Raw genomic sequence first — 16,119 nt, forward strand, 5'->3', positions numbered from 1 at the left:
GACACTGCATAGTGCCACGTGGCACGTGACTCACCGGACCTACCCCCTTGACTCAGCAAGCCTATACGCGACACGTGGGTTCTCGTGGCCCGCAACGTCCGAGACCTAATTGGTCGCGGGGCGCGACGGACTGGTCGACCTGCCGATAAATAGAGGGCTTCGGCTCATTTGTTCAGCCGTTCATTTTTCGATTTCTCTCTCAAATTTCTATATAATCAAAGTAATATCCGGGCATAATACCCACTATAAAGCGAAGCTTTGCCTCGTTGTAAGTATTATAACCCTGCTGTTACCCTACACGATCCATTTAGGACAACGTAACGCATGTCAGGGCTTTGCCCGACTCAGTCGTTGGAGTTCTGTCTCGTGTGTACACCCGATTAATTTAGGATTCTGTAATGCATGTCGGCTCTGCCCAACTCAGTCATTGGCATTTTGTCTCGAGTTGTACGGTCAAAATGATTTGGGTTATTTTACTAACATGTGTGCATTATTTAATTTTAAATAGATAATAACCAGGAGATACAACAGGAAGCTTTAGTTTTACCTGAGTAAACAATGTGAGTACATCTGCTTTTAACACCTTTTCTGTAAATTACTTTTATGAGTCAAAATTCTTTACCAAAACCTCAAATGTTTTAAATAACACTTAACAGTAATTGAGTATTTGCGATTCTACAATTACTGCCGGTATGTTGGGGTTTTGTATACATTACTTGAAACTCGTTACCATTGGATTCGTAGCATGACCAACCGGTCAGGAAAGACAGTACCAGGAAAAAGGGTAATTGGATAGATATAAGCAAATGTAATTGCGGATGCCCTCAATACTGTAAAAATGATAAATCTATTTTGATTAAATTGGGATGCACTCGCCAGTATTTCTTGCAGATAAAAATGTTTTTAAAACGCGTTTCAGGTAACAAAATGTGAAAGCCAATAGAAGCTAGCTGGAGAGCACTCAAGGCTTGGAAAAGTGGCTATAAAAGTTACCTAAATAATAAGAAGTTTTTATTTTCAATAAATTGGATTTATCCTAACAAATGTATTTTCAAATGAACTTGGGTTTTTATCCCAAAGAATTATTATTTTTATAAAAGTTGGTGGTTTACTCTGATCAAAATATTTCCTAACTACGGTCCTGATGTCTCATTTCCGCTGCCAAATTAATAAACACCGATACCACACATCTGCCCTCGCGGCGCCCGCTCCCGGGATAGGGGTCAGGGGCTGCGACATTGTACTATAAATAGACAGTACCTGTACTGTTCTATTAGCTCTTTTGCACACACTCATCTTGTACGAACTAACGGTAACAACCCGCACGTTCGTGCGTTGTTACTACTCGTTATACTCGTTACGCCTAGCACCAGAGATTCGGATCATAATGTACCTATATCGCATATATCGCTATACCGCAGTGTTTTCGCATAATTTCGCATACTTTATCGCTATCACATCACATTGTACTTGCTGACAACCATAAAGATGTCAAGTGAGGACCAATTCTACCCTCCTTGATAGCCGTGATGTGTCGCAGTGCAACTCAATACTCAAAAACGCACTCGCAGGCACCCGTAACTCGATTATTGCAGGATTTGAAATATGGATATGTATATACGACCCAACGTGACTAATTATAATAAATATATGAAAATGTGGATGAAAATGGGTAACCAAACTATCGTAGCGCTTAACGATCGAAACGAAACGCCGAAATACAACTCGTCAGACTGCCACCCGATCGACCTGCAATCCGATCGGGTTGCACTTGAGGCCCCACACTTAGTCATTTTTCAAACCCTCTAAAGATCTGGACGTCAAACGAAATGCCACTCGATCGGGTTGCCACCCGATCGAGTGACCAACCTATTGGATGACATTTGGATCTTCAACACTTAACATTTCCAAGGCCTGCAGTTCCATTGGAGTGCCACCCGATCGGATTGTCATCCGATCGAGAGACCACCCTATTGGAAACTTGTTATCTTTGAGGAATGTCTCGCTGATCGGATCACCGCCCGATCGGATTGCCACCCGATCGACCGGCCACCCGATCGGATTGCCATCCGAACGGAGTACTGTCCGATCCATTGACACTTTACACCGTTTAACGCACTATTTAACGCTTACGCTATCAATCTGTAATCAGGCTATTCTCAGACGCGCTCCCTTCAATCCAACCAAGTTGTGTTTGCTTGCTGAGCACCGACTGTGAGTATACTCGAACCCCTTTTTATCGCATTTTGGGTGTAACATACGTTCCTATTAAATCGAATTTATCAAACGAATTATTCAATCAAACTATTTATCACTTGCGAATGTTGTTATGCATATTTACACGTGATGCTAGTTACATATGTGCTAGGACTTTTACTCGCGAGGTCCCGCCTTAACTAGTATAGTACTATAGTACCCGACGGGGTCTAGTTAGGATGAATAGCAATCGCAATCGCAGCTCGGGTGACTTAGCTGGTAGTATCTGTCTTGTATGCATATATGTTAAGGTATCCCGTTTATGTATTTGGAAATTCGCAACACTTTTATTTATTTCTCACTACTATTGAAACTTGTATACTCGCCAATACTTTTGTATTGACGTTGTTTTAACGTATGTTGCAGGTTTAATCGCAGTCTACATCAAATCAAGCTAGAATGTCTAGAAACTCACCTAAAATCTATCTTGTCGGATTTGTATTGTTCGAGAGGACAAGAAATCTGTGATACCTTATGTGATTGTATTGTTTATTTGTATGGGATAATGAACGCATTAAATACTGTCGCAATATAGTTGTTATGGAATCTCTTGAGCAATCTGATTCGCCTAGTGCCACGCCCCGATGATTCCGCCATCGGTTGGGGTGTGACACTAACACTGTGAGCTCAGGCTGAGGGGGAGTTAGTGTTCATGCATGCATAAGTCTAAGCTAATCTTTCCTTGATTGTGTTATAAAGTTTTATTTCATTCCGCTGCAAATTATTCTCTGTTTTATCTTCTTCCATTTCCATTTTACTAAAACAACACAATCAAGTCAAACTCAGATCTAACAACGTGAATGTTCATTTTCTTAAATACATATCTTGACCATTTTATATGTTAACAAATTACATTATACTTTACTCAATTACTAGTGGGGAACCCGCGCGTTGCAAAGGAGTCAACAATATGGGGCGGAAACATAACTCAAACCTTAAACCTTAAAATGATGAAAAAAATCATATAGAAGTTGTATATTCTTGTATCTACAACCGCTCATATCCTTATCAACGAGCTCATCAACCATACTATCTTTCATATCTTCCCACCCTGTAATCTCTCGGTACACTTCTTGAGCTAACTGCTCCGGTTTTCTAACCGTTGCTAATCCTTTAGCCCACACCCTACACCGTGTCTCCATACACTCACTCACGTATTGAACACAAGCTCACGTCTTAACTTAGTCGGTTCTTCGTTGGGTCTACCGAACTCTAACCGGTCAAACACGCGTGGGTTCACGATGTTTCGAGTCTTGCCTATGGTGAAGTCGACAAACATTGTTTCGATATTTGCAAGCACTTCGGTTACGTACTCAGGTTCCCATTTGGTAACCATTGTGATGGAAGAAGCCGAGTCTAGTAGATCGGTATCGACATCCATCGGGCTCGGGGTTGTTGAAAATTTTGGAGCGGTTAGCTCTCGGGCTAGAACTATCACACCCCAACCGATGGCGGAATCATCGGGGCGCCTCACTGAGCGAAACAGATTGTCCAAGAGAATCCAAAACAACTATTAGTGACGATATATTTAACGTTCACGTCCCATACCATAAACGTATAAAGCATAAATAGTTATTACAAACATTGTTTCTCAAAGGCAAATAACAGTTCCGACAACTCAGATTTTTAATCGTCGGTTTCTAGACCACCTAACTTGATTCCATAAACGATCAGCAAACATAGCATCCTAGACACCTGTCACAAACATTAAAATAAAGTCAATACACATAGTGTAAAGGTGAGTACACAAGTTTAATAACATATAGTAGCGAAAAGCGATTTATGCATAACCAACATGTAACACGTAGCAAGGTGAAGCAAGTAAGCTATCGACAATGACATATGCAACCGACATGACTGCGAGTTTAGAATGCGCAACACATTATCACCACTGTGACCATGTGAATTAAAACCCATAACAACCCCTGTCCACGACAGGTGCTGAGTCCAAACTATAGTACCATCGTTGCTAAGGTGCCAGGCAACAATCACTATGTAAACATAACATACAAGCATTCATCGAAACATGTATAACATGAGAGAGCGTTTAGCGTATAAAAGTGTTTTGTGTGTTAATGTGATTTGATATAGGTAATGTATGTAACACCCAAAAGTGCATTAAGCGAAAAGGGTTCGAGTATACTCACAGTTCGTGTTTAGTAAATAAACACAATCTTGGATTGAAGGGAGCGCGTGGGAGACTAGCCTGATCACAGAACGATAGTGTAAGCATTGAACAACGTGTAACAGTGCGTCGGGCGAGATGAGGGTCGAATGATGAGTCGATCGGATGATCATTCGGTCGGCTGGTCATTCGATTGGAGAAGCGTGTTTATAATATTTGAACTTTTGATGTTTTCGTTGTAGTATAATTTAAGTCATTCGATCTGATGGTCATCCGAACGGATGGCCATTCGATCGGATGGCTATTCGATTTAAAAGCTGATATTCTTTGAAGTTTTGTAAAATTGTTTAAGTGATGGGCTTGTAAAGTACATTCGCCGGGTCGAATAGTCATTCGATCGGATGGTAATCCGATCGGATGGCTATTCGATCGAGCAACCATTTTGTTTGGAAACTTTGTAAAATCAGTTAAGTTAAAAAGTTTTGCGGTTTAACGGAGACGGCATGACGACGTGTTAAACAACGGAAACCACGCCAAGTCCAGCTCAGTCTATCAGATGGGAATAACCCCATTTGATCAGACCCAACTGCCCAAGATGAAGTTTCATGTTCAACCCGTGAATCGGTCGTCTTCTTCGGTGGAAATCCGTTCTCAGACCGGTTCTCAACTAAAGAAAGAGTAGAGAGTCTGAACGAGTCTAGATCCTGACATGTGCCTGACTACACATATTTTTACAATGAAATTACACACGATTTGGTTTTAAATTTATAAAAGTGATTATTACTTTTAGATCAAAACACACACGAAAGAGGCAAGTGTACCCCGTCATATATGTAATAAAGTATCGGTAAGAACCAAGTAGGGGCAAAGAAATAATACTAGACCTTTGTCACTAAATTACCGGTAAAAACATACGTTGTTTGGTTTTTAATTAAACTAAAGTAAGCATAACCAAATATTTATAAAACATAGTAGATTATATATAAATAGCCTTGCTTAATACATAACCAAAGCATGTCAACTAAGTCAGTTTTGGCACTAGAAATATTCAGTCAATTTTCCATTTTAAGACAATTAGTATCCCTTTCGGGAATCCTAACATGACAATCATTCGGAAAGTTAAAACGATAAACACACTTTAACCACCTAAAATTGTTCTTTATCGTGCAATTGATAAATGTCTATGAAAATCTCCTAAAAATAAGTTAGTCATCCGTTAGGAGTTTTCTAACCTCACTTAATCAAGGAAAGCAACACCGATAAACACAATGCAACCACCGAGACAAGCATAAACTAGATTAAATCACAACCGAGTTAATTTTACAAATCTTGCGCATAAATTCACCAAGATAGCAATTTTGGTCGAAACTACTAACTAAGCTAACAAATCATGGCAAGAATTCATAACAACACCATCTAACCCGTTAGAGTCCTTCCGTGAGGGCAAGCTTTCTTGATTAACAATAATTACATTTTATTAAACCACTAACCATTTCTAGTATCATGGTGCCCACATTTTAACCAAGTTAAACTAGTTAACCAAATTAAAAGTTTACTAATACATGATTAATTAAGCTTCATTTTTCAACTATCTTAACTAACCAAGCACCAATCATCCGACACAATTACTTATAATCAAGAAATCAATATCAATAACAAGGTTGCAAACTAATCATCAAAGATAATCATAGAAAACACTTCCAAATGTCATTACAAACAAAGATTAACATACTAAAGGCTATAATCAAGCAAGGGATTGTTGTGTTTTTGCCCAAAGGCTTACATTAATACATAATAATCAGTCTAAATGCTTGAAACATAACAAAATTATGGAAAGATTTGAGAAACCAAACCATAAACAAGCATAATAATGAGAATCCAGATAGTAACCGAGCTAAACCGGGCAATGTGGCTTGAATCCGGGCTAAAGCTGATGCTTCCGGAGCCTGAAAATCGCCTGTGGAGCTCTCCAAAATTCCAGAGTTACGAACAGAATGCTTCTGTTCGCTTTTTATATTTTTTCGATGTTGCACGGTCGTGCACCGATCGCACGACCGTTCACTTTATGCATTATTGGAGTTACTGTTCATGCCATCAGCAGAGTTGACTGGTCTTCGGTCTCGCACGACCGTTCTTCATATGGCACGACCGTGCCATTTCGGGATCTTGTTGCACGGACTGCAGAACTAGTCGTTCATCACCGGGATATAGCTGATCATCGGATCCGCACGGGGTGCAAGGAAGGGCACGACCGTGCCGTTCCGGGATTTTCTTGAACGCCTTGTTGCACTGGTCGTTCATCACCGGCTGATCTTGGTTTTGTCGGAGATGCACGGTCGTTCCTCAGATGGCAGGACCGTTCCACTTGCCCAGGTCAGTTTTCTAACAGAATGTCCGCAGCTTTGTCGTTTTGTCCGGAAAGTCCTCGTTTTCACTATCATCTTGTCTGGTATGCTGTTTTAGGCCTGTAAACAAAAGTATACAAATTAAGTATCCGAACGACGGTTTTACGGCCGAAAACGCATAAAATGGGGATAAAATGGGGGACTAAAATATGTGTAAATTAGCGAATATCAAATCTCCCCACACTTGAACCTTCCTTGTCCTCAAGCAAGCTAAACTAAAATGCAATAAAAGATAGAATCAAACAAGAACGATAATTTACACACTATTTTATTGAAAACAAATATAAACGGTTAACCGGTTTTTCGAAAGACAACTTCAAAAGACTCAAACCCAACAAGCATATGCAATTATATAGCGACAACCAAAAAGCCGTGACTTCACATTTAATTGACTCAACATGTTAATCTTCACACAACTCACAATGTTCACACACACTCGGTTTTATTTATGAAACATACATAAAATGTGTACATGCAAACACTCAATGCCTCGTCAATGAAATGTGTAATATCATAAGCTTGTTATAAGATCTCGTCTCCACCAACTAACATGCGAAAAAGTGTAAATCAAGAGGTCTTTACGGGTTGTAACGTTAGGCTTGGGCGAAGGGTATGGAAATGGATATTTAAAGTGGCGAAACGGTTAAAACTCGGTTTTGGCGTTTAACTAGCGACAAACAATACAACTATACATACAAATGCCTTAAAAAGGGATTATTGCGCAATCGAGCTTATCAACGAAATTTTAATATTTAAGAATTCAAAATTGCTCGATTTTTGTCAACTTTACCCTATTTTAGGGTGTTTTATTTTCTTTTTTTTCTGCAAACTAATCTAACGGGTTTATACAATAGAAAGCAAACTATAACAAGCGCTAGTTAAACGATTATTTTAGCCGAGTTTCAACACTAAAAGGTTTAAAAATATAAAAAGGCTACATTTGGCTAAGTGGGCGATAATGTGGGTAAACAAAGGTAAACGGGAAGGCTCGATATGGTTAATCCTAAAGGGTAATATAAGGTTTACGGGAAACACAACACAAAGAACAAGGTTTACAACAAAGGGGTTATCTAGGTGCCTCTATCACTTTTACACAAATCCGCAAGTTCATGGTCTTAACAAGTATACTAGTGACAAGTTCTAAATTACACATAACATCCGGCTCACTCCTATATCCGAAATGAACAAATATATAATAATATCAAAGCTCAAATATGCTCACGTAACAGAAGGAATGGGTAAAAGTGTGAAGACTATCATGCAAGTCTTTCTTTGTTTGTCACGCTTTCCGGTTTCCTTTTTCAAAAATATTTTGCTTGTCGATTTTTTATCAAGTCCGAAGCTTTCTAAAACACAACCAACCGGTTTATTTACTAAAATATATACAGAAAACATATATTTTTGAATGAATTTTCTGGGTTTTTTTTTATTTTTTTATAGAGGACAGACAAAGTTAACAAAGTTAACCTCCTCCCCACACTTGAACTTCGCATTGTCCCCAATGCGAAACCGAAATATAGAGAAAAAGGATAATAGTACTCCCCTCAAGATGAAATCTGATGAAACGAGACTTCCAAACTGTATCTGTGATGTGCTCCGGTCCAAGATTTGATAGCCGAAATCTGCAAGTATGTCACAAGGTGTAGCAAAACAGAACAGAAACAAATAAACCAAATAAACCATAATATACATAAATAGAAGTACTAAAATCCAAACAAAGACAAGACATAAAAGCTAAAGTGTCTGAAAATAAAGAGTACATAACCGGGGGTGTTGAAATAACAACCAAAATGAACACCCGAAATATAAAGTACTGAAATGCTACTACCACCACCAGCTACTCATCATCACCGTTAGCACCACCTCCTGGTTGACTCGCAGCTGCTCCTGGTTCAGCTGCATTTGTTGAAATTGCTGGTACAAATAAGAATAAGATGGGATGTCGGGTGGCCAGTCTTGGTGCTGCTGGAACTGCTGGTGTGGGTGGTGGCTGATTCTGCTCCTCCTCTTCATGCCCAGCCGAACACACAGTTATGAAGATTCTGTCAAACTGATCCGGGTGCTTCGCACGGGCGTGCGAATGGACGCATGGTCATGTGTCACCGAGATCTGTGGTGGTGCGGTCTTGATTATCGGAACATGACGGGATTGCACGGACGTGCGACTGGTCGCATCACCGTGCATATCCGACACCACGGTTAAAAATCATGAACGACCCGCATACGCACGACCGTTCCATGTACAGAATGACCGTGCGATCCCGTTTTCTGCAGATTCTTAACCACGAATCAGAACAGTCAAATCTTTTCGAAAATTTTCAAGTTTCTAGTGACAGGGGGTTAGGAAATCAGCCAGGTGTTCATGATTTGTGAAGTTCTTGCAAGGGCTAGGGTTTCGATTTGTTTATGAAGGGAACCCTAAAAAGCCTTCAAGAAATCGGAGAGTCTAACCCTAGAAAGCGATAAAAACAGGAAATTGACAAGAAAAAACAAACCGTGCGAGAAGATCTGAGAAACCGTGCGAAAAATGGTGCGATTTTGGGAAAAAAATCGGCCAGGAACGAGAGTGCAGTAGGGTTTCGCGAATGTGAGAAGTGGATGCAGATGAGGGCTTTTATATGGAACAATGACAAAATGCCCCTGACCATGCGCACGGTCGTGCGGATTTTCGCACGGGGGTGCGGATCCGATGTTGACCCATTCTTGCACGTTGACCTTGGTAATGCACGGGGGTGTGATTCGAGGTGCAGGCCAGCCCGAAATCGCACGGGCGTGCAACCCATGGCACGGCCATGCCAAATCTGCAGATGTGTCTGTTTGCTGCAGAAACCAGTTTCAGCACACTTTTTGGCCGTTTTTCGCCATTTTTGCAACACGCTAACTGTTTTAACATTTGTCTAACACAGAACCTTCGCTCGGTATGATTAAAAACTGTACACGACTACGGAAACTACCAAACACACCAAAATTACGTAAAGACGACAAAAACACAAATATAGACAATTTTACCCCTAAAGCGACAAAGACGCTCTTGCTACATTTTGGGTCCTCGAGTCAGTAGCGTAGACTCATGCTAATTTTTTGTCGGCGAGTCGATAGCAAGACTCATGCTAAATTTTTGTCGGCGAGTCGATAGCAAGACTCATGCTAAATTTTTTTCGGCGAGTCGATAGCAAGATTCATGTCCCCACACTTAAGCTGTATGCGGGGTGTGGAGCTCGATAACCTCCACCGCCGACTCGATCGGCCCTCCAACGTAAACCTTCAACCGATGCCCATTTACCTTGAAAATAACGCCGTCCGCGTTCTCTATTGTGACAGTCCCATAAGGAAATACCTCTTTTACTGTGTATGGTCCTGTCCAACGTGAATGAAGCTTTCCTGGAAATAAGCGCAACCACGAGTTGTAAAGAAGAACAAGATCGCCCGCTTGGAATTGGATGTGGCCCTTCAAGCGTTTATCGTGCAATCTCTTTGTGCGCTCTTTGTACAACACGGTGCTTTCATAGGCGTGTTGTCTCAGCTCTTCCAATTCATGAATCTAACAAGTCATGAATCTGAAGAAACCGGGCTTCACCTCCGGTTTTTAAATCCAGATTTGCGGTTTTTAAAGCCCACATTGCCTTATGCTCCAACTCCACCGGTAAATGGCATGCCTTTTTCGTAAACACGCTTCTTGTCTTGTCGTTCGCCATGATGATGTGTCCTTCATCGGCTGGGCCCTCGACCTAAGCGGGTACCACCTGCTCGTCCACAGCTACTACGAGTTGCAGCACAACCGCACGGGATCTCTCACGAAGACGTCTCCTCAGATCACGCTCGGGTTCGTCTGAAGGCTCAGCAGCGTCGGGAGCGGGGGTTGAGGAAAACAACCTGCAAACGAGAAATTGACACACATGCATATAATATTATTATAATAAAGTTGTTGTTTTTTTTTGCTGAAAAGAAACAGAATATTATTTTAAATGGGCTGAAAAATTTATAAAAATCCGAAAATGGGCCCGAAATTTTATAAAAATTAAAGCAATGAAAATAATTGAATCGGCTAGTGTAAAAACGACTTTTAAGAGCCAAAAACTCATGAATAAATAAATCTGGATTAGAACAACTAAATGGAATAAAAATTCACAAGTGTACAAAAGAATCACGAAAACGAATAAATTGAATTAAAAGCAAGAAATATTAACAAATAAATCAACAAATAAATAATCACGAAAATATACACAAGTATTTAACAAGTATATACACCGATAAAACAATGACTCGGGTCGTTCCTAAAACTCGCCACTTCCCCGGCATCGGCGCCAAAAACTTGACGTGTGCGTGACTACACATATTTTTACAATGAAATTACACACGATTTGGTTTTAAATTTATAAAAGTGATTATTACTTTTACATCAAAACACACACGAAAGAGGCAAGTGTACCCCGTCATATATGTAATAAAGTATCGGTAAGAACCAAGTATCGATCCACGGAAATGGGCGGAGAAATAATACTAGACCTTTGTCACTAAATTACCGGTAAAAACATACGTTGTTTGGTTTTTAATTAAACTAAAGTAAGCATAACCAAATATTTATAAAACATAGTAGATTATATATAAATAGCCTTGCTTAATACATAACCAAAGCATGTCAACTAAGTCAGTTTTGGCACTAGAAATATTCGGACAATTTTCCATTTTAAGACAATTAGTATCCCTTTCGGGAATCCTAACATGACAATCATTCGGAAAGTTAAAACGATAAACACACTTTAACCACCTAAAATTGTTCTTTATCGTTCAATTGATAAATGTCTATGAAAATCTCCTAAAAATAAGTTAGTCATCCGTTAGGAGTTTTCTAACCTCACTTAATCAAGGAAAGCAACACCGATAAACACAATGCAACCACCGAGACAAGCATAAACTAGATTAAATAACAACCGAGTTCATTTTACAAATCTTGCGCATAAATTCACCAAGATAGCAATTTTGGCCGAAACTACTAACTAAGCTAACAAATCATGGCAAGAATTCATAACAACACCATCTAACCCGTTAGAGTCCTTCCGTGAGGGCAAGCTTTCTTGATTAACAATAATTACATTTTATTAAACCACTAACCATTTCTAGTATCATGGTGCCCACATTTTAACCAAGTTAAACTAGTTAACCAAATTAAAAGTTTACTAATACATGATTAATTAAGCTTCATTTTTCAACTGTCTTAACTAACCAAGCACCAATCATCCGACACAATTACTTATAATCAAGAAATCAATATCAATAACAAGGTTGCAAACTAATCATCAAAGATAATCATAGAAAATACTTCAAAATGTCATTACAAACAAAGATTAACATACTAAAGGCTATAATCAAGCAAGGGATTGTTGTGTTTTTGCCCAAAGGCTTACATTAATACATAATAATCAGTCTAAATGCTTGAAACATAACAAAATTATGGAAAGATTTGAGAAACCAAACCATAAACAAGCATAAGAATGAGAATCCGGATAGTAACCGAGCTAAACCGGGCAATGTGGCTTGAATCCGGGCTAAAGCTGATGCTTCCGGAGCCTGAAAATCGCCTGTGGAGCTCTCCAAAATTCCAGAGTTATGAACAGAATGCTTCTGTTCGCTTTTTATATTTTTTCGATGTTGCACGGTCGTGCACCGATCGCACGACCGTTCACTTTATGCATTATTGGAGTTACTGTTCATGACATCAGCAGAGTTGACTGGTCTTCGGTCTCGCACGACCGTTCTTCATATGGCACGACCGTGCCATTTCGGGATCTTGTTGCACGGACTGCAGAACTGGGCGTTCATCACTGGGATATAGCTGATCATCGGATCCGCACGGGGTGCAAGGAATGGCACGACCGTGCTGTTCCGGGATTTTCTTGAACGCCTTGTTGCATTGGTCGTTCATCACCGGCTGATCTTGGTTTTGTCAGAGATGCACGGTCGTTCCTCAGATGGCAGGACCGTTCCACTTGCCCAGGTCGGTTTTCTAACAGAATGTCCGTAGATTTGTCGTTTTGTCCGGAAAGTCCTCGTTTTCACTATCATCTTGTCTGGTATGCTGTTTTAGGCATGTAAACAAAAGTATACATAATTAAGTATCCGAACGGCAGTTTTACGGCCGAAAACGCATAAAACAGGGATAAAATGGGGGACCAAAATATGTGTAAATTAGCGAATATCACATCAATGAAGAGTTGATGTGACAGGTGGGTATTTATAAGTGAAAGGTGAGAAAGGAGGTGCAGAGTAGTGGGTCGGATGGTCAGTCGATCGGATGGCCATCCGATCGGATGGTCATCCGGTCGGATAATCATTCGATCCGTTGGTCATTCGATCCAACGACTTGTGCGAATTGGTTTTCCGACTTCCGTTTCGTGCGTTGAGCGTTGCGTTGTGTTTAGGCGAGTTGCGGGTAAGCGATGCGATAGCATTAAACAATAGTTACACAAATAACATAACTCACAAAAAGCATAAAAGTAAGTCTGCGTTTCGGGTTCGCGATGGGATTGCGTTGCAATAGAACTGCGATTGCGTTTGAGAATAACATCCTAAAACATATATAAGGCACACACGATAGTAAAGCACATAACAATACACAGAACAATACCAATAGTTGCATTTCGAGTTAGCGATGCGATGCGATAGCGGGGAGTAAGAATTAAATCATAGTTTAGAGTAGCGTTAATCACTATATCGTTTATCAAATCTCGAGAGTACAGGCAATAATTAAGCAAGGAATGTCAGATATGAATAACGACCTGACTTTGACTTTGACTTTGACTTGTACTTTGACTTTCTGAAAAGTCAGGTTGTTACAAGAACCGAAGCTGAATCTTGCTTGCATGTATCGACAGTGTCTGAAGAGTTACAGCTTTCAGTGTTAAAAGATGGTTTGAGCACCGAATCCGGGCTCGGTTGTCTGCCAAAGTTACCAAAGAGATATTTCTGATACGCGTAGTCATGAAACATTGGTTCTTGACGATCGTTAACAGAAAACCCGTAACCTAAATCATCTGTATTCATTAGATCTTGGCCCTAAAACATCACAAAATATCGAATTGTTAATCATTTATATAAACTACACGTAATGTACACATTTTGTTTACAACATACCAAATTGAGCTTATGATTCTTGTTCATGAGTTCTGAATGATCATTGGCAGAAAACCCGTAACTCGAATCCTAATTATAAAAACATCAAAAGTTGTCAAATATAATCACGTATAAATCGGAATAACCGTATGCAAAACACTTATATTATCGTTTTGACAACATACCAGATCGAGCTTCTGATGCTTCTTCGTAAGTTCTAAATAATCACTCGAAGAAAACCCGTAACTTGAATCATCATTCGGCTTGTATGAAGAAAACCCGTTACTCGAATCCTCTCCATTGTCGGTTTTCGTTGCTAACAAAGAATCTTGAGAAACCGAAACGGGACTATCGGTTAATTCCCTCAGTTTTTGCTCCAAAAGAGCACTTAAAGCATCAGCTCCAATAACATTACATGTCAAAGATGATGAGTTTGAATCGTTACCGGTCGAGTCGGGTGCATTTTTACTTTGATTATCGGGCGGAAAACCGTTGTTAGAGATCACCGGGCATGCAATTGGAGCTGTGAAAGTGAAAGAAACAACATCACTACTGTTACTTCTATAACTTCTATCGCGAATAACATTATTATTAGTATTATGATTAGTATCTTCTATGGAACATTTTTTTTTTCGGCTGGAATAAGGTTCCTTTTTATGGCTCAGTTTCTGCGAAACCGGCTTTCTTGCTTGTGGACCGACGTTAGAACTCGAAGCTTTCGGGGTTGACTTTCCTCGGTCAATTAAGCTATTCTGTTTCTGATTGTTCTGCTTTAATACATTCGAAGAAACAGGATTCTTCTGTGGATTTCTTTCGGTGTTAAACTGAGTTTTAACGGGTTGTGCTTGATGATTCAACCCTTCACGCTTTTGAACGTTAGCCTTAGCGTGAAGCGCTAACGAAATTGACTTTTTTGGTTCTGAATTATTTAAAAAATTCCAGTAACAAAAATCAATATCTATAAATGTTCATATCGCAATTAGTAACCTAATCAAGCATACAAAAACCACTACCACATACATATCCCATCTAAAACTGCTAGATTCAAGTCAAACACGCAAATAACCACACAAATCACTACTAAAACAAACAAGCAAACAAATTACTTGCTAGTTCGAAAAATCAATCATATAAGATATATTGATTAAAACCAAATCGACTACACTTACCGATAGAATTTCTTCAATACCTCAACAATCAACAAAGCAACTTTAAACATAGATCCATTTTCAGAGTGAGATTGATAACAATAGTGATAAAAACGGGAAGCAAATCGCTTCCTGCAACTCCATTTGTACTCGAAAACAATTGATTTCGATGGATACATAAGATGTCGATACAGGTTTTATGTAACAACCGGTAATTTACGCCTTTAATTACGTGATTAACAGGCGATTAACGCGATAATAAATAGTGTTTACGATGCAAATTAACTTAATTAGGCCATCCGTAAGCTTAGGAACGCCTATTCAGTTCTACAGTACGCGTATGACGATTTGCGTGGAATCTGCGGAATATTAAACGACAACGAAATGAAACCGTACGAAATACTGACAACGCCGACTAATATTAAAATTTTACGATATATTTTAGATTGGCAATTAAATTCTAATAATCGTGGTCGAAACCGGATCGGAAAACGAAGTTAAACGGTAAACGACGCGTTTTACGCGATTTACCGCAACCGACTAACGAAGGCGTCCAACATCAAATACCGGCACTATTTTATATAGTTCTAAATCAAAAATTATGTTTCACGACGTTACGAAGTGTTCAGGTTGCGAAAACGGGTCTCGTAGAAATACGAGCTCTCAGTCGGTCAACTCAGTCAACACATACGACGTTTCGACATGATAATTTGGTAAAGATTAACGACGAGATTGATATTGTTATTTTTATATAATCTTATATTACGTGAAATACGAGCTCTCGAACCGAACAAATTAGTGAATTTTAGTTAAAACTTTACTTGGATTATTTATTATCATTGCTTATACAAATTGATTATACAAAACTGTTGTTGAATCTTGTTGAATTTTGAAAAATAACGACAACTTGTGTTGTCGGGGTCGTGCAAAAGCAGAGGAAACTCTGTCCGTTTTTCGAGAAAATCCGTAAAATAAAACATGTTTTATTATAAAGCAAACCAAACGGATCAAGTAAGTTTCATAAAATAACTACAAATGAGTATTTATTTACGCCGACAATTTATAACTTACAAAAA

The 16,119-nt window shown here is 39.4% G+C and overlaps 1 protein-coding gene across 1 annotated transcript; it reads right to left on the reverse strand.

Annotated features, from left to right (window-relative positions):
* Positions 1 to 3,172: 3,172 nt before the first annotated feature.
* LOC110919746 lies at positions 3,173 to 14,924 on the reverse strand. The gene is made up of 5 exons (XM_022164005.2): positions 14,909 to 14,924; positions 14,081 to 14,814; positions 13,917 to 13,985; positions 13,625 to 13,838; positions 3,173 to 3,687 (listed from the first exon to the last, which is right to left on the reverse strand). The coding sequence occupies exons 1-5, from the start codon at positions 14,922 to 14,924 to the stop codon at positions 3,407 to 3,409; spliced, it is 1,314 nt and encodes a 437-aa protein (XP_022019697.1). The 3' UTR covers positions 3,173 to 3,406.
* Positions 14,925 to 16,119: the final 1,195 nt, after the last annotated feature.

The sequence above is a fragment of the Helianthus annuus genome, chromosome 15 (genome assembly GCF_002127325.2).
Source record: "Helianthus annuus cultivar XRQ/B chromosome 15, HanXRQr2.0-SUNRISE, whole genome shotgun sequence".
Lineage (NCBI taxonomy): Eukaryota > Viridiplantae > Streptophyta > Magnoliopsida > Asterales > Asteraceae > Helianthus > Helianthus annuus.

Bases quoted from the DNA above. Each gene is read 5' to 3' on its own strand.
- LOC110919746 (XM_022164005.2), bottom strand. The intron at 13,986-14,080 runs GTATGTTGTCAA...TTTTATAATTAG, and splicing joins AGCATCAGAAGCTCGATCTG to GATTCGAGTTACGGGTTTTC. The intron at 3,688-13,624 runs TTCTTGTAACAA...GGGGTGTGATAG, and splicing joins CAAGCAAGATTCAGCTTCGG to TTCTAGCCCGAGAGCTAACC.